General features: G+C 43.4%; 2 protein-coding genes across 2 annotated transcripts in view; one reads left to right on the top strand and one right to left on the bottom strand.

Moving 5' to 3' along the window:
• LTO1 (LTO1 maturation factor of ABCE1) overlaps positions 1 to 19,847 on the top strand; it is a 25,232-nt gene extending 5,385 nt beyond the window's left edge. The window contains exon 5 of the mRNA XM_054515154.1: positions 18,858 to 19,847. Within this exon, the coding sequence (XP_054371129.1) occupies positions 18,858 to 18,935 (78 nt within the window). The 3' untranslated portion in view covers positions 18,936 to 19,847. The remainder of the gene's footprint in view (positions 1 to 18,857) is intronic.
• On the bottom strand, positions 9,269 to 23,518 carry CCND1 (cyclin D1). Its single transcript, XM_036384460.2, has 5 exons — positions 23,212 to 23,518; positions 21,268 to 21,483; positions 20,673 to 20,832; positions 15,439 to 15,587; positions 9,269 to 10,343 (listed from the first exon to the last, which is right to left on the bottom strand). Exons 1-5 carry the CDS (start codon positions 23,407 to 23,409, stop codon positions 10,188 to 10,190), a joined length of 879 nt encoding a protein of 292 aa, XP_036240353.1. The 5' UTR covers positions 23,410 to 23,518; the 3' UTR covers positions 9,269 to 10,187.

Genomic DNA, 23,518 nt, shown 5'->3' with positions numbered 1-23,518 from the left:
ATATATAGAAAAATATGCAGCCTTGTACATTATGATACTGGTTATTTATAAAGCAGGACATTGAGATTGTGGCTTGGTGCTGATTGTCCAAGAAGTTTGAAATTTTGCAGAAGACTTCAGAATATATCTCTGTACTCATTCACCACCCCTGCTTACAGCTCAGGAGTTAGGGAGGAATGTTTGAAACATTTCACTCTCCAATTTCTGACTTGCCCGGACTGCGTTCTAGCTTGTTCTGTCTCTTTGTGATCATCTCTCAGCTGAGCCTGTGGAATATGGAATTCTGTTAAAAGGTGGATACACAGCTCGTTACTGCTAGGCTGCTGAAGTCATGGCAATCCAGAAGAGTTGTAATTTTCCTTTCTGCAACGTGTGATGAGTACAAGAAATAGTGAATTTTGAGGCATCGGCAGAGAGATAAACTTTGAATACCATTTGGTAAAGTTCTCAAGCACGATTCTTGTTCTGTCTTCATTAAGGAACTTCCTTTCCCTTTCTTGTCAGCTATACTAAAAATGATAAATTCCAGCTTTGAGTGAATATCTATAATGGACAGAAATGAGTGAAATAAATCAGAAAAAAAGGAACCTGGGTGTGCAATTGTTTGCTTCAAAACCAACCCTGTAGAGGTACTCTGGCTCATTTGAATCCTGATCTGTTTTTCTGAAACAAGGTTGTGATAATTTCCACGTGAGATTAAATTTGGAGTTTTAATTTTCCAGTAAATCAGTTTCAAGGTTTTATATAGGTTTTTGTTTTTGAAGAGATGCAAGAGAGACTTTGAGCCTGCCCTGTATTTATGAATGCTTATTTACACTTTGGCTGGAAATGCAACTTCCTGCACTGGAGTAAAGGGAAATCCATCTGTCAAAAGTCTGCCTGCACCCTAATATCCCACAGTGCTTTAGAGTAAGAACTTAATATTTCTGGTATTGTTTTCTAATTCTTTCTATTCTTGGTGCCTTTTGAATAGTGCCCTTTGCAACTTCTTACAACCATGGCTTCTGGTCTAATTGCAGCTTAAAACTTCAGCTTTCATAGTTTGGCAAGTAACCATGAAGATTCTCATTTTACAGTCTGCCAGAGTTGTTTTTTTAATGGATAAAGTTGTGACAGTACACATTCCCACAGAAGTGGATGTATCACCAAGGAAAAAGGGGATTTGGGAGGTGTGAGAGGAGTTCAGCAGGTTCCCAGTTGCAAGTTGTGGTGTCTGGGACTGACGTGTAAAGGCCAACTGGAGCAAAGCCCTGCTGAAGCACTTCAGTGTGTCCCAGGGTTTGGAACTGCAGGACCAGCCTAGCCTGGGGTGATAATAAAAATAATAATAAAAGCTCTGTGTGCTGTTTTGTAAGCTTGCACAGTCAGTTCATTTGTAGCTAACCTGAATATCTCTTTGACATTGCACTGGGAATGCTCCCACCTTAATCACTGGAGTGTTTACTCCCTAAGTGTGGTAATTAATTTTTTTCAGCATTTTTGGTGCTGGAATTCTGTAGTACTACTTATCAAATGCTGCACCACTGTGTGGAAGGAGACACGGTCACTAAACTCATCTGAAACGTGGGACACTTCCTAAATCCATGGAATATATGAAAAGTGAAAAAATTTCAGGCATTGTTTCACTTGATTGCAAAGCAGCTTGCTGCACAATGTTTTAAATTATTTTATCCTATTCTATAACCATAACTAATTGCGCACTAGTGCAGCATTCTGTGTATCTGGTTTTGGGGAGATTTCTTAATAGGAATAAGAAAATGCATAAAACTTTTGTCTTGGAAAAATTAGCTACACAATTCTAGTTGTGCAGAATTTGTTAGGGTGACATCTGAAATAGTGGCCTCTTGTCTGATAGAATTTAACTGATGCTTGTTCCTAATAAAATCATGGAGTTTTATTTTAGCAAAATGTTCAGCAGAAAGGAGGTTGATTATTCAGTCCCTGCATCCTGACTGTGCATCAGACAGAATCAACTCAGCATTTGTCACTGTTCCATTTCTGATTTTAACTCCCTGTTTTGCTGCTTTAGCTCAACACTTTTTAACTTTCAGCATCTTCAGGATTCTGGAGAATAATCAACACTATATGGAATCTTTCTTGCTAGTAGGAACTGTGAGTCAGCAACCCTTTAATTTTTTTAGTTGCAGCCATTGTTCCAGCAGCAAGCTTTGCTGCTATTGTCCACTGTTTGTCCAGCTCACGTTTACTGGACTGTGGGAACGGATTAGGGTTTCATGGCTTTTTTTTTCTTCTTGCATAAACTCTTGATCAAAGACATTCCTTGGATGACAAAACACTGTATACTGTGTCACACAGCCCTGACCAGACTGCACGAACAGTAGTTTAAAAACACATGCCTACATTGTTCTCTAAACTGGCCTGCTTTTTTTTTTTTTTTGCAATGTATGTGCAGACATTGAATTTTTGAGACCCCGCTTACCTCTGTTAAAAACACACACACATACAGAAGTTATTGTTAGTAAGTACTTGACAGTTTCTGAAATACAAGTTAAAAAGCAAATTACTCTGAGACTAAGAACAGACAGAACAGAATGTCATTTCTTAGCAGAGCTAGGAGTTATATCTGCAGTGTATTTCCTTCCTGACGAGACCTTGGCTGTGGGGCAGGTAGTGGAGTACACTGGAAACCTAAACCCACATGGATTATGGCATCATTTTATGTGTCACAGCCAGAACACCTGAGTAGGGTAGAGAATGATTGGAGCACAGTTTGGGACTGCTTTAACCTGCTTCACCATAAGTGCATTGTTAGAAATACATTTTGAGAACCTGGCTTATTGCAGTTTTATGTCTCGGTCTTCTTTTTAAGTTCTGTGACATATTTCAGAAAATTCCGGTTGCATCATTATTCCTCAAACTAATGAGAAAGAAAGAAATGGTGTTAGCAAGCATGGAGACACTTTTTCAAGGAGCCTTGCCTTGTGATTTGCCTGAAATACTTCTTCAGCAGAAACATGGAGGAAAGAGATTCCTGAAGACATGTTGAGCAGGTTTACAGAGGGATTTAAAACCATGGGAGGGCTGAATTTTGGTGGTTGGAGATCTGTTTGTGAAGGAGAGAAACGATGTTCCACAAACATGAGGCTTTGCGTTGTCTGGCTCTGCAACACTTCTGTCGTGCAGAAGTGAAGGCAGATGAAACTTCTTTCACTGACATTGGAAAGTCATATCCATAAGGGAAGAACCCTTCTGATCCTTTGCAGTCCAAGGGTCTCCATGGAAAGAGAAACCTAAAAAATATGTGGCTAACAGATGTGTTGTCTAAAAGGAATTAAATGGTCAGAGTGAGTGACTGAAATGGCTACAGAAATAGTAAGTGAAACCCACAAAATAAATGTATTACGTTTAGAAGAAATAATGTTTACTTAAGAGTAAATAATTTATTATGTCTTCTGAAAATTTAACAGCATCCATTGGCTGAAGCTTTGCTCTTCATATTTAAAACAGCCAAATGTAAAGAACTTTAGTCTGTGGATGTTCAGGGAGGAAAGAAAGCTGTTCAAAAAGAATACCCTGTATTTGAACAATCTGGAGTGATACAATCTAATAAAAGGGGAGAAATGAAACATCAAAAAGCTCAATTGCCCGTTGCAGACAGTTTGCCATCAGAGGGTGGCTCAGGACACCAGGTCACTGCCTCGGGCTGGCTCAGGGGCGCTGTCACAATGCCCTGCTGGTGCTTTCGTGGGCCTTGGGTGAGGATCTGCCCCTCTCAGCCCAGCCACAAACGTGGTGGCTGTCACAGGAGACCAGGCATCTGTGGAATATGGCTTGTGAGGGAATTAAGCCATGTCACAGGGCTGCTGCCAGGTGGGATGGATGAGACAAAACCATGCGGCAACGTAGAATCTAAAATTTACTTACTCAGCAGGGAAGGGTGAGTGGATGGCAATTTCCATTCTGTGATGCACACCCTACAAGCACGACTCAGAGCTCTAGACCTCTGTTCCCCATAGGGATCCAGAGGAGGATTCCTTCTCTGGCCAGTCCATGTGTCAGGTCCTGCCTTGGAGCTTGGCCCCAGCATGTCACAATTCCTCCTTTGGTTCAGCGTTCCTGGTGCTGGTAGAGATCCATACCTGTGAATTCCCTGAAATATGAGACGTTTTAGTACCTGGTCTTCACACAGGCAGAAAGGAGGACAGGTCTAGGTAGGGCTCTGCAGGTGCTATAGGATCAGTAAGGAACGATTTCTGGTTTCACTCTTAAATGTTTATGACAATCAAAAAGCAAATGGATAACTTTTGCCCTCCTCCTACATTTGGTCCTGCTTGGCCATAAAGAACAAAATCAGAAGTCTGGCAAATATCCCATTATCAGTGCAATCCCATTGACTAATTTGCCTTCCCTTTCTCATCACTTGATTGGAATATGGTGTGGGACTCAGTCAGAAGACACATGGGAATCTATGCTGGCCATGCCAACGCAATTACTATGAGCAATTGTATTTGTGGGATCATAAAAATACCTTGTTTGTCTGAAGAGATACATTTCTCATAAAATGATGCCAACAGGAATTCATTAAAATTCATAAAAATGCCATCATTTACAGCTTTTACTGCCATTGTCCCATTGCAGGAATCTCAGTATATGTAGCCCATGTGCATGGGTCATTCCTGTGACTCTTTTAGAAACAACAGCTCCAACCTTCTCTTTCTCCTCTATCTTGTGGAGTTTTCTATCACTTAAAATGCCAGCTGTGCTTGAATGCAAGTGGCTTAGGAGGTTTTTTCATTTGCTAGTTCTTGTTTATTGTTTTATAAAGAGCATTTGAATTTAAGTGTCCATAAAAGGTCCAAGATTGTCAAATAGCCTGAATTCAGCAATGGAACTGGGAAAGTTTTTGGGAGGTTTGTTGGAGGTTTTTCTTCGTACATGTCTCAATTTGATACAAAAACATACAGTAGTTTTCCCTTTAATAAGCTACAACATAGTCTAGCTGAACATGCATATTTTTTACAGCCTATAGTAAATTGTTTTTCTTGCTACATTCTTGTCTTGCTGCCCTTTGCAATGTGAGTAATACTGGCATAGTTCACCCAGCATTCAAGTTTAGGAGTCTGCATTTAGAGATGATGTTCAGGAGAAGGAAAATGTAAATAACAGAGCTGACTATGTGGGCTTAAATCTACTTAAGTCACAAACACTTAAGTCAGTTTAACAGCATTTATAAAAGAGATGGGAATGGCAAAGCCCACTTAACACATTCAACCAAACACAGGTTTACATTTCTCACTGAATCACTGTAATGTTTTTATCAGCACAAGATTTTTGTCAGAAGTCAAGATCCCCTAAGTGTGTCCTCACTTGGTTTTCAAACACTTAAGGTCAGAGGGATGAGCTATCAGCCATACAAAAGAAAGCTATTTGTTCTTTCTGGGCTTTTGGGGTTTTTTATGCTGGGAAAAATGAATCATTTTTGGCCCAGACCAATTTAAGCTTTGGCTTGATGAGTTTTTGAAGTCCCTGTGAGTTTACTTCAGGTCATCCTTCAGTGCTTCACACCTCCCAGTGTAACTCACCGTACAGAGGAGCTGCCCATTTCAAAAGGAACAAACCAGACCCCATTTGTACTGGTTTTACTTCCCCTGCCTGACCTGGGATTTTGCAGCAGGCCACACAGGCTTCAGGTTTCTGGCTGAAATGAGTGGGAAACCACCAAGCTCACACAGACTCATCTGGGATTCTTCTGATGCAGGTGGTTTCCCATCTAGTGGTAACTGCCCTGAAAGGAGCTTATTCTGCACCAGACAACGATTAACACGTTAGAAGTTAGCTCTGCAGTTTCATTTTTCATTTCCTGTGCTGCACTTGCTGCACAGAATCAGTTGTAACGTGAAGTTTAGTCAGTGGGAAACTCAGAAGGCAAATACCAAATTTCTAATTTGTGTCAGGGAGGAGACAAGCACTTGGCCTTTTGCATAATTTTTTAAAGGAAATACAGGATATATTTTACAGGATAAAAATTCACAGGATAAATAATCAAATACATAGGTTATAAGCTTGACCATCTCCACTGAAAATAAACTTCTTCTGCTGTGTTCAGCTCTGAAAATAATAATAATAATAGTAATAGTAATAATAATAGTAATTGATAATTACCTATTATCAATTAATATTTGCCTATTAATTAATAGGCAACCCCTATTTTGAGAGATATTTTGGATTGTGTATTGGAACACAGGTTTTAAATTTTTTTCTTGTTTTATTTTGTAATAGTATCTAATTCCTGTCCTAGGTCCAGTTCTTTTTTTACATTTTTTTAGTTGGCTTTAGTGTTTTTCAGGTTTATTCCATATTCTCTTAGCTGTAAAAGCTGTCTGAGGGAAGGCACAGAGAAGAAGGCAGCTTAACCAACTGGCTTTTAAAACCAACTGTCTTCTGTAAAGGTCTTGTGGGACACAAAACCTTCCACTGAGAAAATACCAGCAAGCATTCTGTGCCATCCAACACCTACTTTCTTTTACTCTTTATTCAAATGAACCACCAAAGGGCATTTTAATATGACTAATTTCCTTTAATGTGAAAAAATAAAGTCTTAAGGCAGGGAAAAAAAAATATTTTGCTTCTTTAAAAAGACACGTTAGTGTGACAGGCAGGCAGTTACCTACCCATGGCTCGAAACACCCACGGTTTCCTAAAATAACCACAAAAGGCCTTCAGCTTTTCAAATGTGTCAAACCTAGAAAATGTCACGTGCTTTACTCACAGCACCAGGGAGTTACAACCATTCAGCATTTTCAAGGCAATTAAAGATAAATGTAAATTAAAAAACGACAACAGTTGGGTTTTACCAATTTTATTTCTAGACTTTAGATTTTTTTTGCTGGAAACTTGTCTGTTACAGGTCTGTTGGTGAAAATGTGCATTTCAGACCAGTGATGCCAATAAGTACAATATAAAAATGTACAAATCTGAATTGCTTTTGCTTACTACAGATTGTTATAATAATGTGACAAATAAAGCATCTCTGTTGGCACGTGAACCCACTTATCTGGATTTGGCCTTTTTCAGTACATACAATATTTCAAAAAAAATTTGCAGTACACACTACCACTCAGTGTAACACATAATAAAACCAACAAGCACTAAACTCAATAATCATGTTTGGTTCAGAGACACAGAGATGCCACAAACAGAAGTGTTTTATGAGGTAAGCAGTAAGAAATGTTCCTGAAATTTGGACAGAATGTATCCAGTCCTCCTGGGTCCTGCGACTGCTAGTAGCATTGCAATGCTTATTTATGCACTATGTAGGATCTTAACTGCATTTGCCTCAAAATGAATTCTAATTCTGTTTTGGTTTAGCAGCATACAGGCAACAGCTAGATTATTCTTCAGCATACAACTCTGTTAGCTGGCTTATTTATGAGATTTACAGGCTTTTTTTAAATTAGCATTATGCTATAATTATTAAAAAAAAAAAAACAAAAAAAAACCAAAAAACCAAAAAAACCTAGTATATCATAACAGATTAAACACACAAAATACTTAGAGTTCCAGAAGATAACCTATCATACCAAATGATGTGTCCTAGCTGAGGGAGAACCACATCAGGTGGCACACAAGAGTTATATTATAATGCACCTTTCATATATCAATGTGGCTAGTAACACAACTTAAAACTACTATGATAATAAACCCCAGATCAGACAAAGTATCCAGCTTTATAAAATGCATAACAAAAACCAAAAAAAAACCAAAAAAAAAAAACCAAACCAAAACCAAAAAACAACCAACCCTTGACATAAATTGATCTTCTGAAATGTCTGCTAGTTTTTAAATTAATGCAGAGACCCATTCAGAGCAACGTTCGATGCATTTCCGTTTGCAGTAGAACTATGAGGCACTGTAAGAACATCAAAACCTGGTCTAGACACGGGTAACTGAAGTATGAGGTATTGTGAAACAGGAACCTTTTTTGGAATAGAGCAGTAATCACATTAAGTAAAAATTGATCACATAAAAAAATCTACAAAAAAAATGATGTCAATAATATAATTTTCTATGAGAAAATTAAAACCTATTACATGGCAGTATATGACATTGTATAACAAAAAAAAAAAAACAAACTGATCCACAAAATAGCAGCAAAACACAATGACAAAGATACAGAGAAGCAATGTTAATTTTTTTTCAAACCATGCTGGGAATTTATCCATAGCAGCTCAATAAAAATGGAGCATCCACTCCTTTTCTTTTGTCTTTTTCTCTTTTTTTTTTTATCTTTTGAATTTTTTATCTTTTTTCCTTTTTTTGTTCTTTTTTTTGTTGTTGTTGTTGTTTTTTTTTTTACAATCAACACCTTAGCGGCAGTTTTCTCACATACATTTCACCATCACATTCTCCTCGAGCATCAACTTCAACAGCTATGTCCACGTCCCTTCAGCTACTTTCTAAAATAATAATAAAAAGATACATAGCCAAGATGTGCAAATTTTCTATTTGTAGCTAAATTAAAAAAAAAAAAAACAAACGGGGCATATTCTGGAATAAAAACTTCTTTCAAGTACTCCAATTTTCATATCTATTAACTATGGCGTTTTTTCATGGTTAGACTGCTTTTGAAAATGTATAGGAAGGGGCCAAATAGACTGCCTGGTTTTGGGTTTGTTCTTTGAAGCGTGTCCTTTTTTTTGCTTTAATAAGCTGGGTTAAAACTGCAACATCAAGGGTAGAAAGATTTTCTTTATCAAAAGGGGCGATTGCATTAATTTACAAATCATACTGGCCTTACGAACATCCTCTGCAATAAATATTCTTTTTAGCCTTAACTATAAATTATATATTTTAGTGTTTAAAAACCTTCAGTTGTAAAAACATCTAGCGATAATCCTTAAAACTATGTGTCCTATATGTGAACCTTTAAGGCCCCTAATTTATAAAGATGAGTTGGCACCAAAGGATTCTAAACTCCAAACTTTTCTATAGAAAAGGAAAGGAAGATATCCTGGCAATTTGTGAATGCAATTTTCTCTCACTGGAACACAACCTTCGGAAAAAAAGAATCACCTCTCCTCTAACACCATAGTTAAATGCACTTGCTTTGCAATTCCAAGTTTGCCAACAAGCACTTTATATATTTCCAAACCATTCCATTAAAAAAAACAAACAAACAAAAAAAAATTCCCACACAATAAAAGAATGTATTTCCTATATCTAATGGACTGAAAGTGCTTTGAATGGAATGGTTTTAGAATATTACAAACGAACAAAAAAAAAAAAAAAAAAAAAAAAAAAGACTGAACTGTGGATTGAACCTGACCATAATTAGGCTGAATATCTGTGGGGTCAGAACAGCATTTTTACACAGGTAACTACAAAAATAGGAAGATTACAAAAATATAATATATTATGTCACTATTTCGGTTTCTCTTTATAATAGGGTCCTGTATGAGTAGTACATTGGCTTTTCCCAACCATGCTAAGCTGGAACCCTACAAATGCCTCAATGCACAGGCAATCCACAGGCACAAAAAAAAAAAAAAAAGATTAACATATAATAATGCTGCATACTAATATACACTAACTTATGGGTTACGTTAACCATTTATAAGGTGAAGAGGATAAAAAAAAAACCTAAGGAAATAAAATAAACATTTACAGATGAATTATAAAGTGACTAAATGCATAAGCAAGCAAGATACAGAAAAGCCTAGAACTGCGTTAAAGCTATGCTTTTTAAAGAAAAAGAATATTTCATTTACTATCTAAAAAAAAACACCCTCTTCTACTTTAAAAATGGTTGGTTGGTTTGTTTTATATGTAAGAAATCAAATCTATTACCTCCCCTGGAGACATTTCGTGTGTTAATGCCTATTTTTACAACATACAGACAAGAACACTTTAATATAAAAACTAGTTGATTATTATTGTATAAAATCCTCTATTTTTGTAGCACAAACCCCTGGGGGTAATGCAAATACTATTTTTTCTTTTTTTAAGACAGTTTTTGGGGTATTTTTTGTTTATTTGTTTGTTTGAAGTCACAGATGGAAGGGAGACAGAGCAAGAAAAAAAATATAACAAGACTGGTTTTCCCTTCTGGTATAAAAATGTCCTGGAGAAAAGGGTTTCTGGGGGGGAGATCCTGACGCCGATTCCTTCTCAGATGCCCTTTCTTTGTCTGCTTTTCTTGCCAAGCAAATCCATTTAGGAAGTCCTCTTTAAATGTTCACGTCTCGCACATCAGTAGGTGTGCAGGAGAGGTCTGCTTCGTCCTCTACAGTCTTTGTTTCTGAGGATACGTTGTGCTGCTGTGCCTGGCGTAGACTGGACTCCAGGAGGGACTCAATCTGTTCTTGGCAGGCTCGTAAACAATCCTGCAGGAGGGTGCAATGGAAGGGTGGGGGGAGAGAGAGAGAGAGAGAGAGAGAGAGACCCAAGAGTCCTTTAGAAAGATCACAGGCTAAAATACCGGTTTCTTGACAAAGCAAGAGAAATGTCACCAGGTTATCTGGGAGAGCAGCAGGCTGGAAAGGAGGGTGGGAAGAGCAGAAGCACCCGACAGTGAAAGGACTGGCTGAGCAAGCCTGTTTTTTTGCAGATTGTACCTTGCACTGCTGCTTCTCTGCCTGTGCTCTTTACAGCTCTCTACAAGCCCACTGCTCACAACTGTGATTTCTGCTTTCACCCCAGGAACCCTTCAGCAGCAGAGTCTGCTAGAAGCTATGCTCACCCACACTGACCTTCCTCCCAAGGCTAAATTCCAATGACAGAAATGCCATTTATATGTTGAGATTGCCTGCCAGCTGCTGCAATGTCCAGCTGTGGGCAGCTGATAAATTCCTAACCCTGGAAGCATCTCCAGAGATGGACTGGACTGCCAGACCCCAAAGGGGAGAGGTCTCTCAGAAGCACCACAAAGCACCTCCCTAACCATGCACTACCGTGCCCATCCAAGCTACCACCACATCCACCTGGAAATCTCAGTCAGGGTGAGACATTTTCCTCTCACTTCCACTTGTGAGACATTTCCCTCTCACTTCCAAAGTGCTTTCTCCAAGCTGGATGTGCACACACTCCTCCTGAGTGTTCAGGAGGCTGCACAGGCCTTGCTGGAAATTAAAAAACCATAAAGAACTAAGGAAGATCCTGTCTGTGGTGGGGAAAGGCAACTTCCCCCAGGCATTATGCCACACCATGAGGAGAGATATCAGATTCCCAGCAACCAGAATTGGAGAAGGCCTTTTAGCTCAACCTGCACAGCTTCCTGCAGGCTGTGGAGGTCTGTACACCCACTGCAGTGGCACAGAAATGATGCCCTAAACAGCCCAAACAATCCCGCAGCATTTTGCCAAAACCCATCCAGCGTGCTGTTTACCCTTATCTTTATAACAAACACGGTAAGCTTTTCCCCCCAACATCTTTAACTCTGTGCATGAAGGACTTTGAAGTTTCCTTTCAGCATTGCCTTTTCTGATTTAACCTATGACATGTGTTAGCCCTTGCGGTGAACCCAGTCTTCCATGATAAATTGCCGTCAAAAGTGTTAGGATGTGCATGACTGAGAATGAATGTTGTTTTCCTGAGAGGGTGACCTGCCTGCTGTTTTCTTTATTTCCCAGTTTCAATTCTGCCTTCATTCAGAGGCTTCTTGTGTGATCTACCAGCTTTTCACTGATTCCACTACCACAAGAATCTCCTCTGCCACCAATAAGGGCACATGGCATTTGGGGTAAAATAAGATTAGAAACCCAAGCAAACAATTCTCTGCAAGTCCTTTCTGAGAGAGAGGGAGGTTAATCCTACCTCTAAGCAGATCAGACCATCAGTTACAGCTCACTGAAAACACATAACCTATGACCTTTCCTGGTTTAAAGCCTAGTGTAATATTTCCTCCTGACAGAGACACACAGCGTTTTAAATGACAAAAAGAAACGCCTCATATCCTAAAGTCATCATGCCTTTGGCTCCTGCATACCTCTGGCCTCCACAATAAGGCCTCTATGAAGTCCCTGCACCCAGCCCTCCTCCAGATATGATGGATCAATCCTGACTGTAAGGCTCCCCCTCGGACCACAGACACAGTAAAGAGTCCACACCAGCACAGCTTTAGGTGATCCTGGCTTTACAAAGCCACCTCTGGGGATAATTCTCTTTTAGCATATTCAGTGGCCCAAACTGAAAGCATTTTAGTTTTTCAGAGCAGAATGAATCTTCTTGGGTTTTGTTTTAGGGGTTTTTTTTTCAGGTGGGAGTAGATTTTATGGTGAGTTTTGATGGGAACTCCGGGGGGTTTTTTTAGTCCTATTTGCATATATGGTGTTTGAGCTCTGAAAACTAAAACCATTCAAAAGAATTTCTATAAATACCTATTCTTCTCCCTCTGGAGTCCAGTTATGAATAATTACATAGGACTATGTAATTTAAAGGTACTTTTTGCCCAGAGAATTTTTTTTTCATTTAAAATTCTCAGAGTGCAGCATGCTGTAACTGTTTTTTTAAAAAATCTTTACAATATATTATGAACAGACTGTCTTAAGCTACAGTTGAATGAAAACGTGTTTTTTACTCTTTAAGGCATTTTGTCCATGTCTTACTCACATGGCTATTAGATAAATAGTCTGCCTGTAGGAATGCATTAGAGCTAGCAAAAAACAACTGCAAAACATAAAATTCACTGTGAATAACCTCACCAAAGCTGTTTTCATTCTCAGTACTTCCCAACACTGAAAAGCAAATACAAAACTTGTGCATTACTCTGATAACTTCTCCCAACAACTTTTCTGCTTCACTACCCAAATTTTCAATGCCCACAGTTTGTTCAAGGTCATAAACCCTTCCTGGATTAATTAAGCTCCTCAGTGAAAAAAAAAAAAAAAAAAGAAAAAAAAAGAAAAAGAAAAAAAAAAAAAAAGACTTGCTAGCTTAACTGATGTGGTCAAATACCTTTAAGACACAGTGGACATGATCAGGCTCCAGGGTCACACAGGAAAGGAAACAAACAACAACAAGAAAGGAACTGCTTGGAAATCCTTTGTTCCTGCCTGACCCGTTCTGGATAACAAGCACATGTTTGAAGGTGCCTCTGAGAAGGGGCAGGCAGGAGGCGAATTCCAGTGCACTAACAGACAGCATGGAGACCCAATCTAATCTAGTTCAGCAAATTTCTGGCCTGGAAATGAATGTCAGGTAAAATTCCATCTGTTTGGATGATGGGGTCAAGAATAGAATGATGGAAGACAGCCCAAGACTTCTAATTGTGATTATCTGACTTCTAATTACCCCTGATCAAAGGCAAAATGGGAAATTGGACTCCTACCAACACATAAACATGAACCATAAAGGAATGCCAATCAGGTGATATTCATTTTGCTTTAGATTCAGCTCTCTTTGAGACTAAAGGTAAAAAAGTGTAATTATGTAACCTGAAATCCAACAGACCTGTGCTCCAGCTAACAGATCATCAGGGGGAACACCAGCCCTGCTCTTAACATTCCAAGCCTATCCAACATAAAACCTGTTCCTGACAAGGGGAACCATCACTGGTCCCATACAAATCCTAGTGAAATGGGATAGCAGGAATGGCATTTGATACCATGGGTCACACAGACAGGTATTTTGGGAAAGTCTCCCTGCAGGGGAATCATGCTCTGTATGAAACCAAGCAGATTCCTCTCCCAGAACAACTGCAGTGGAAGCTGCTGTTCCCTTATTCCACTCCAAACACAGCAATATACCTGTGCATACACAGAACTTTGGAATGCTAATTTTCTGTAGCAATCCATACAAAATCCTTATTTCTGCCTAACACGAGAATATATTTAACACTGGAAGCTGGAGGGGTGTTACTCCCTTTTCAAGCTGTTAACCAAGCCCAGGTCAGACAGATTGTGGCCTTGCAATGACACAGGACAATTAAAATGAAATCATAAAAAAATATCCTCTTTTCTTGCTAAAGCAACTTTGTTTTCTTTTTCAAGAGTTGTGCCATCAACTAAGTCAAGTCACATAAGGACAGGCTGTTGTTCTGCATGATGTGAGAGAATCCACTTCAGTGCCCAGTATCAGCAATGGTTAAATCATCTTGCTTGAATCAAGATGCTGCCTGGACAGATAGCAAGCATTTTCCCTCAGTACCTGCTTCAAACATCTCACCCTGGACAGTGGCCAACCACACACTGGAATTATCTGCATTGCTCACAAACTGACTGAAAGCATCACACGTGCATACCAAACGGAGCAGCCCATTAGTTCAGCATTTCTTAAGAGCATTCAGCATTTGGGGTGCTTAGAGCATTTAACACTTCCACACTGTATTACTTCAGCTGCAGTGAGATAAGTGGCAAGAAGAACGTGCTCAATACTGAGGCACTGTTCAGGTGATAACATTAAATAACAAGCTGAGATACTGCATTTTTCAGCAATTGTTTCACACAGTCTATCAAAGGTAAAATATTCATTTGAGAATAATTAATTGCAATGAAATTGCTCGATCCCATCAACAAAGCCCAATTACACAAAGCCAGTTTTGCAGTGGCTGGACTGGGACAATTTTCTATGCATTTAAATTATTAACATGTAAAATAATTGAACAGCATCTCCAAGATTCTGCTCCTAACCACAGAGTTGTCTTTATTTGACTCATTGTCCAGCTCTTGGAGACCTCACAAGAACCTTTTTAAAGCATCCATTTATTGGTCTTCCACATTGTTACAAAACAAAGCTCAACTCTGCCCCAACTTCACACACCATTATGACATGGATCATTGACTTTAGGTCTTCCTTGTAGGCTCCCTTCCTGGCCCATTCACTCATGAAAGGTTTATTGCTCACTAGTTACTGATGTGCATCTCCTGGAAGCTGCAGGGCAAAATGAAGGGTCCTGTGAGGACCATCTACCTTGTCAGAAAGTCGTGGGACAAGCACTCGTTCCAAAAAGGAATTCAATACCAGCTACTGTGAAGGTCCAGCACGTAATAAACCAAATTAGATCATTAGAACTCTTTTAAGAAGAGCTTTTTCACACCACTTGGCACAATAAAAGGCCTCAAGAATGGTCAAAGATAAGGTCAGAGTTACCACAAGGTCTCAGCAACTGTTTCCTGGTCTTATTCCCCAAGTTTTGTTTTACAGGGGCTCCTGGTTTAATTACCCCCAGCCAAACGGGGGTAATTAAACCAGGAGCCCCCGTAAAACGGCCTCTGCCACATCCTAAGGAGGGGCAGGGCTTCCTCCTGTCCCAAACACCAGAGCTGGATGTGCCGTTCCCAACCAGGCACCGCAGACTATCACAGTGGGCATCACAACAGCCAAACGAGCAGGCTGGGCACAAGAGAGCACATTGAGAACCCCCACTCTGAGGCTTGACCTTCCCCAAGATTTACTGTCAGATCAGCTCCCATGCAGCAAGCAGGCATTCATTCTTAAAAAACCCTTAACGCAGGAGATCAACCGAGAGGAAGAGTCACTTACCGGATCACATTTGATAACTTGTGATAGGAAATGTGTGAGGCATTGATAGGAGAGGAAAGTGTTAGTGTTCCCCAGATGCAGGCCTTGCACAGCTGCTACCACGCTGCCAGCTGCGATCATGGAGGGTGGGTTTGAAATAAATTTAATATCTGTATGAAGAAAGGAGAGAAAAAAAAAAAAAAGAAAAAAAAAAAGAAAAAAAAAAAAGAAGACTGAAATGATTGCTTTAGGAGAAGCCTGTCCATACACATACACTCTTTGTACCAGCATGGTTTTCAGCTGCCAACTATTGCATCCAAAAAGGCAGTGAAAATGGTGAGCAGAAAGGTGCCTCCTGCTGTAAAACTCTTACAGGTCCAAACCTGCAAACACTTATCCACATGAGCAACTGCTCTGCAGAGAGTGGCCCTTCCTAGCACTGGGCCTGGGAGGCCATTCATCACTCAGAGGTACTTCTATCATAAGCAGGGCCCCCGTTTGTCCAGGTTTAAATGCTTTGCTCCTGTGAGTAATGCCAGGGGGGGCCAATGGCACTGCACATCTGAGAAAACCTGTTCACATCCTGCAGTGTTTTGCATGGTCAGATCCAAGGTGCACTCTAACAATGAGTCCTGGGCCCCTTTAAAGCAGAAACCTTTGCTCTGACACTCAAAGGAATATTGCTTTAATGAACAACAACATCAACAAAAAGAAAGAAAAGAGAAAGACTGCTTAACCCTGTCAGGAGGCAGATAATCCATATTTAAATTAAGGTTTCATCTTAAAAATGCTTTGTCTCAACCTAGTCTCTTGTCAGTGGCTGCCATCCATCCTGGCAACAGGGATTTAATGTAAATGTGGCATAACTAAGTGACGGGGGTCCCAAGAATTGGCGGACAATCAGTTACATTCTGATGTGACACCATGCTGACAAGAGGCTGGGCCCCCTTCCAGACTGCATTGCTGTAGGTCTCTCCACAAAGCCACTCCCAGGATCCCTTAAGGGGCTATCTCTGCCATTTAGCATGTTTTTCCTTTGGGTTTGTTTGGTTTGGTTTGAGTTTTTCTAGGTTTTTTTTAATAATAATAATAGTCTACATTTTAATGATAAGACTCTTTTCTGCTGAGCAGGAATGCATTTGATCTGTGGCAGTGCACACCTTGGAGGAGAATCAGGAACAAAGGAAGCAAGTGGCACAGGTCAAGGTCCAGTTTTGTGAGGGAGAAAGGGAAACACCGCAATGTACACCAGAACCTGAGATACATTCCTTCAGCTTTTATCAGAATACAACTTCCTCTGGGTTGGAAAAATATAAACCATCTGTCAAACCCCTGAATGAAATCAAAGGAATGGACAGCTTAGAGGGCTCAGTGGAACTGTTTAAGTATTAAATCATGCATCTCCTTTATTATGATAAAATAACTTTTGTGTAAATGTTTTACCAGTGGAACTAAAGCCTTCAGGACTCCATGGAAGTCCTGGCTCTGAATCTGTTTATTCAGACACCTCTGACACTCCACTGTGGCCTTGACCAATACCCACCTTCAAAGGGGCACTTGGCCCAGCATCCTGCAAACCTCCAAAACTAAACTGATACACGAAATTCTGGCCAAGCTTTGAGGATGCACTGCCAGCAAAAAGGCAAGCCTGAGCTAAAGTCATCTCGTTTATGTTAAAATAAACACATCAAAATAAATTTGGCTTGCCCCCTTTTCCTAACCTGCTTGTTTCCAGGCAGATATAAACACACCCACCTTCTAGCAAGCTGCTGTCATTCCCAAAAAAACCCCCAAAACTCTGCCATTCCAAAGCCAGTCCTGAACTGAAATAGTGACACAGAACTGCAGGTGGACTTTGGAAATGGGGGATTCCCAGCAGGGATCCCACCAGGATGGGGCTGCTCAGAGGGGTAGAGTGGCAGTGCCTTCCCGACACTGTTTACGATGCTCCACAAACGGGACATGACCAAAATGTGTCACTTTAATGAGCCCGTCCTGACAGGATCACGTTTGGGATTAATATTTGTGTTCTTCTTTTAAATGGAGCAGTAAACAAGAACATGAATTCATAGTCACACCCTCATTCTTTCCAAGGTGGAAAAGTGATAATGAAGTTTAAATGACCAGTTTGTGTCTGTCCCTATAACCACTCCAGACAAGCAGCATGGACTGCCTTTTTGTTGCAACTCAACAAGGAATTATTTGTGGCAGAGGCCACTAATTTCAGCATATTAATCAGGGGGCCCCTCTCGCCTGTAATTGGATGCCCCCAAGTGAAGAGTGTGGCATCATTGTCAGCCTCCATCGCCTCATCTTGCGCTATTGAGCACTCAGGAACAAGGGGGCTTCGGTGAGATGAATTAGACCTGACACAGCCACAATGGGGTAGGGGGCCCCATCAATTGAAGCACACATCCCCAGTAGCCTATCTGAGACTTCATCCAAAAAGAATAAACAACTTCAGCGTTGTTAAAAAGAGAGAGAGGGAGAGAGAGAGGAGGGGGAGGAGAGAGAAGAATGCCAGCCACCCTGAAGGGAGGACAAAGCAGGCATATAGGCGCTGCAGCGCTTTAAAAAAATTCCTAACAAGGCGAGTCACCCCTTTTCCTTTTTAAATGGAGCAGCAATTCCATCCGTCTGGAGAGCTGGGGGCTATGAATGAAAATCTTTTCATTGAGGCAAATCAAAACTGTGAACATAAATCACTTGCTGCAAGATGCAACAGGTTCCAACTGGTCACATACCTTGAGACTTCCAATTTTATAAAGGCCGGAGAATGGGAGAATTGTAACGTGCTCATTTCAAAGGGAGATCTTTCTTTCTCCTTTGGAGAGGACCAAAGCAGTAACAATAATAACAGCAATAATAATAATAACAATAATAATAATAATAATAATAATGAGCCTGGTATGTTTTGATAACCAGAGGAACGTAATGAAATGCTGAAGCTCCAATATTTGTTGCTATTCATTGTTATGCTTGTATAGAGCTGCAGTTCTCCCTCAACACCAGTCTTAACTTGGGCCAAAAGAGGCCTGCTTCCTTTTGAGCTCTCCCTGCTTTGCCCTGCCATGCCAAAGTCCCATTCATTAAGCTCAATTATGTGTTAACTTCAAACAAGCCCTGGTAATTTTTTTTTTCTTTTCTCTTTTCTTTTTTTTTTTCTTTTTTGCTTTTTCTCCCAAACCTACCACAGCACAAAGGCATCCTTTGGTGAAAATGGATTTTTCAAAACCAAACCAAATCAAACAAATCCACTTCTACTAACCAGACAACTGGAGAGGGAGCCCAGGAGGAATTCCCCCGAACTCTACCTTGCAGTGTAACCTTCTTTTTCTGGAGCAAACACATACACACTCATCTACAAACACTTCCATAGGCTTCACCTTGGTAAGCCAACTGGCCAAGGGTTTGTTTTCTAAGCAAGCATTATTTTGCAGTCTCTTCACAGGAGAACCTCCTTTACAGAAGAGGACACAGGCAGAGGAGAGACTGCACTTGCCCCTGAGGCCACTTAAGCCAGCTGTCAGTGTTTCCAGTGGACTTTGGATCGGGCCCCACAGCATCCAGGCAGCACAAGGCATTTGCAGTCCATCTAGGTTCGTTTTGGCAAGGGGAAATGCAGCACAACCCAGCAACAGCAAAGCAAAGTCCAGATGCTGCTTAAGCCACATGTGATCTTCACTAGCCAACAAAGAAGTCATGAGAAAAGCAAAAAGGTAGAGAGACCCCTGACATCCAAAAATAACAATAAAAACACAGAGCCTAGTGGCAGCCTTCCTGAGCGCTCCTTCCCCAGGCAATATTCCCAGCTCCAGTAGGGAGCTCAAGAGGGCCCCAACTGGTGAGCTCAGCACCGGTTTTGTTAAAAGCTCAGTACAACTCCCAGAACATGGTTCTCATTTACTGATCCATTCTGCAGCTGTGGTGTGTAGCAGTGTTAAATAAAGGCTCTGGATGTGCTTCCTAAAAGAAACATAACAACACCGACAGTAGATCAAAGTACTGGACTCTTAGCAAGTCTCCAACCTTTGAACTACTCTTGCTTTCATCCCTGTCATTGCCAACACGACAACCTAGGTTAAACATCCCCACATCCAAAGGGGAGCCCGGGTGGCTGTTCTTTTTAGCTCCAAACTTAGCAAATCATGCCTCCAGAGTCGCAGCAGCCTCATATCTGGCAGAACCTGGCATGGAGGGACACATTGGACTTTCCCAAAATGTTCCTGCCGGTGGTTTGAAGGTTGTGGCGCTCCCAGCACCAAGCATTGCTCCAGGCAACCTCACCTATGAGCTGCCCCTCACGCTGATTTTAGGCCCAAGATGAAGAGCAACGCCAGTGTTTATAAACTTCTCTTTTATGGCTTGGTCGTTCTACCTTTAAGGCCTTGCAGAGGGGCTGGTTCTGTGAAATAAAACTTTTTTTTTTTTTAACTTTTTGGGTGGTTTTGGTTTATGGTTTTTTTGGTTTTTTTTTTTTTTTTGTTCCTTCTGAGCTCCTGCCATCTTCCTTCCACCTTTTCACACCAAATCCAGCCTCTGGAGAACAAGGCTAGACGGCACCAGCGGGTGCCACCGGCCGCGCGCGTCCGTCCCGCCGAGGTTTTGGAGCGTGGATGCCACGGCTCCTTGGCGTCTTTGGAGGCTGGCCCTGCTCATGGCTCCAGCACAGCACGTGGTCACGAGGGTGCAGATGGCAGCGGCTCGGTCCTGTGCCAGGAAAAGCCTCCGTGCCGCGTGGCCCTCCTCCAATCCACCGGCCACCGAGGAGGAACGGGGCGAGGGGAGGGGGGGGTAAGAGGCAGCTTGAAGAGGGAAGGTTTAAAACCCCCACGCAGTGCCATTCACAGGGAAAATCTCCCTCTGCCTCATCCTAAAGAATGAATCCACACAGGGAGGACGGATTCCCTGCACGGGCAGTGAGCCTTTTGCAGCCCCCACGTGAACCCGGTGTGGGGAGGCGAGGGAATCGTGAAATCACGCCACGCTGAGCTACAGAGAGCGATGGGGGGGGCGTCCCTCTCCCTCCCTGACATCCACGCGAAACTCCGACTCAGAAGCGAAATATCTTCTGAAAATAAAAAAACTTACCTCTGGCAAAGTAATCCACCTTCTGCAAACAAGGGGCAATAATCGGGGCTTAAACTACCTCCCCGCAGCTCTGAGACCGACAGCTACGGGAAGCTTTACAAGCCAGGGGGTGGGCGCATGGTGTCGGGGAGCAACGCGCTTTGCGCAACGTGCAGGGCTCATACCTGTAGCGCACAGAGCCACAAAAGTCTGAGCATGTTTACGGATGATCTGCTTGGTGTCCTCTGCCAGAGGCATTTTAGTGAGGAAATGTTCAATGAAATCGTGGGGGGTCATTGCGGCCAGATTCCATTTCAGCTTATTCACCAGCAGCAGCTCCATTTGCTGCAAAGAGAAGAGAGAGGGACGGGAAGGGGGAAGGAGAGAAGAGGAAGGAGAAGGGGGTGGGGTGGGGGGGAGCGTGGTTAGAGCCGCTCGCACACGGTGGTGCCGGGGCTCGGCAGCAGCGGCAGCGGCAGCGCCGGGCCGGGCTCGGGGCGGCCGCGGGGGTCCCCCCGCGCCGGGGCAGCGCCCGCCGCGGCCGCCAGGGGGAGCCCGCGGGCCGCCCAGCGCCGGGCCGGCCGCGCGGGGGGAGCCGGTGCCGCTCCCGATCCCGATCCCATCCCGGCCCCATCCCGGCCCGCCGCCGCATCCGCAGCTCCCGCCCGCCGCTGCCCAACGTGCGGCGTTGCCGTCATTTTCCCCTATTTTTTTTTTTAATATTTTTGCATAGATTTTTTTTTTTTTTTTTATTCTTGAAGTGACTGAACGTGAAATTACCAGTAATTCGTCGGGTCTAATGGAGTTATCTGTATAAATGCACAGTTTTTCTGCGGTCAGAGGAATAGTTTCCTTCATTTTTGAAGCCACAAACATGCAGGTAGCTCCGAGCAATTGCAATCGGCTTTTCTTGAGGGGTTCGAACGACAAAAATCTGTCCAAATAATTCATAGCCAAGGGGAAAACTTCCTCTTCGCACTTCTGCTCCTCGCAAACCTGCAAGAAGGAGAGAGATCGTTGAAGAATAATTTAATTGAGGCGAAAGCCAGGCTTGTCCCGCTGCTCTCGCCCTCCCTCCTCCCTCACCCCCAGGCTTTGAAGGGCAAGGTTGAAGGAGACGAGGAGGAAACGCAGTTGGGGAAAATGGATAAATATGGGAAAAGCAGCGGCATCAAAGAAAATGAAAGTCACGAGTGACAAAGTGGGGGGAAATATTGCGTTAGAAACCCGCAGGCGATTCATGGCAAAAGGGGAGGAGGGTAATCGAAGAAGAGGTCTGTGCCCAGTTTTTCAGCCCCTAAGAACAAATTTTTAAAAAGGGAAGAAGACAGAAAGCGGAGGAAAATGCTAAGCCCCGTGGTCGGTAACGGGGTGCAGAGCCGGGCTCGGCCCCGGATTTATTTATTTCGCTTTTATTTTTTCATCTAATTCGCCGTTGTGCTGCCGATTCCCCTCCGGTCGAGACACAAAGGTGGCGTCCAGCCTCATTTCCCCAGACGTCATCTTTTCAAAAAATATTTAAAAATATTTAAAAAATTATTCGAGCTCTCAAAAAAGGCTGAAAATGAAGCGGCGGGGGTCCTTTACCGAGCCCCGTGCCTCTGGTCCTGCTGGGGGGCTCCAGGAGGATCCCCCGAAGTGAAATCCACCGCCTCCCTCTCTCGCCCTGCAGCACAGCCGGGCGCGACATTTCCCACAGCAAGGCAGGGCGCTGCGGTTTCAAAAATTAATTAAAAATACATCGCGGGCACCCAGGGCTTCCGAAAAGGCATGAAAATGTAGCCCAGCTCCTGGGGCTCCCTCTGGGATCCCCCCCAGACGTGTCTCGCCAGGGACCAGGCCCTTTCCAACTGGTTTTTCCCAGCGACCTTGCCGCTCGCTGCCGCAGCACAAGCGTGCCTTTGAGGGGTGACCGCAGCTCCAGCCCCTCTTCACGCTGAACAAAGAAACTTTCACCCTGCAGCTCCCCCCAGAAACGCCGGAGCCCCTCGGGCCGGTCCCCCTGCCCGCAGCCCCAGCGGGGTCCCCCGGCCCCCGACCTTCCTCCCCCGGCCCCTTCCCCCGCTCCCCCCCGCCACACACACACACACACGCACACACACACACACACACACACACACACCCTTGGCTTTGCTCCCCGGGACTTTCTTCGTTTTTCTCCCGATTAATAAACACTTTTGCTTTGCAAATAAAAGAACAAAGATGGCGCATAATACTGGCACGGGCAGCCGCTTGCATACGTGTACAAGGATATTAATTTAAAATAAAAAATCCCCCAGAAAACACGGGCTGGCAGCAGGGGCTGGCGGCGCGGCCGAGGGCTCGGCGGCCGGGCCGGAGCCGCTCCCCGCCGGGCCGGGGGAGCCCCGAGCCGGCTCTGCCCCGGCACCGCCGAGCCCCGACGGCCGGAAAAGGTGCCGGGCACCCCCCGAGCCCCGGGGGCACCGGGCGGGGATGGGGGGGGGGGGGGGTCTCGTCCGCCGCCCCTCGGCGCCGGGACCCGGCGGCGGCAGCGGGGACGCGGAGCCGGCGGCCGCCGCCACCTCGGGCCGCGTCCCCTCGCTCCACGCGGGCGTCTCCGAGGGCAGGCAACGTGTGCCGAGCCGGGGAAGCGATCCCGGGGGAAAGGCAGGGGGGGCGGGAGATGGGGCAGCGGCTCCCCCGCATTAATTCGTTTCGGTGGCCGGAGCTTGCAGGGAAAAAAAGTCGCCGAAAGATACAAACCTCCAGCATCCAAGTGGCAACTATTTTCCTCATATATGGCAAGATTTCTTTCTGCACGCACTTGAAGTAGGAGACGGAGGGCGAGCAGGTCTCCTCCGCCTTGAGCATTGTCTGCAGCACCCTGTCATTGAGGAGGTTGGCATCCAGGTAGGCTCGTCGGATGGTCTCCACCTCGCAGCACAGCAGCTGATGTTCCATGTCTGCCTTCGTCGCCTCGAGTCAGTTCTCTGCAGCAGGACTGAGTCAGTCGCTCGCTCGCTCTCTCTCTCTTCCCCTTCCAGGAGTCCCTTGGATGCTGCTTCTGCTA

This window comes from Molothrus ater, chromosome 6 (genome assembly GCF_012460135.2).
Source record: "Molothrus ater isolate BHLD 08-10-18 breed brown headed cowbird chromosome 6, BPBGC_Mater_1.1, whole genome shotgun sequence".
Classification (NCBI taxonomy): domain Eukaryota; kingdom Metazoa; phylum Chordata; class Aves; order Passeriformes; family Icteridae; genus Molothrus; species Molothrus ater.
Note: the sequence above shows the minus strand (reverse complement) of the source record. Positions and strands in the feature narration are given on the sequence as shown.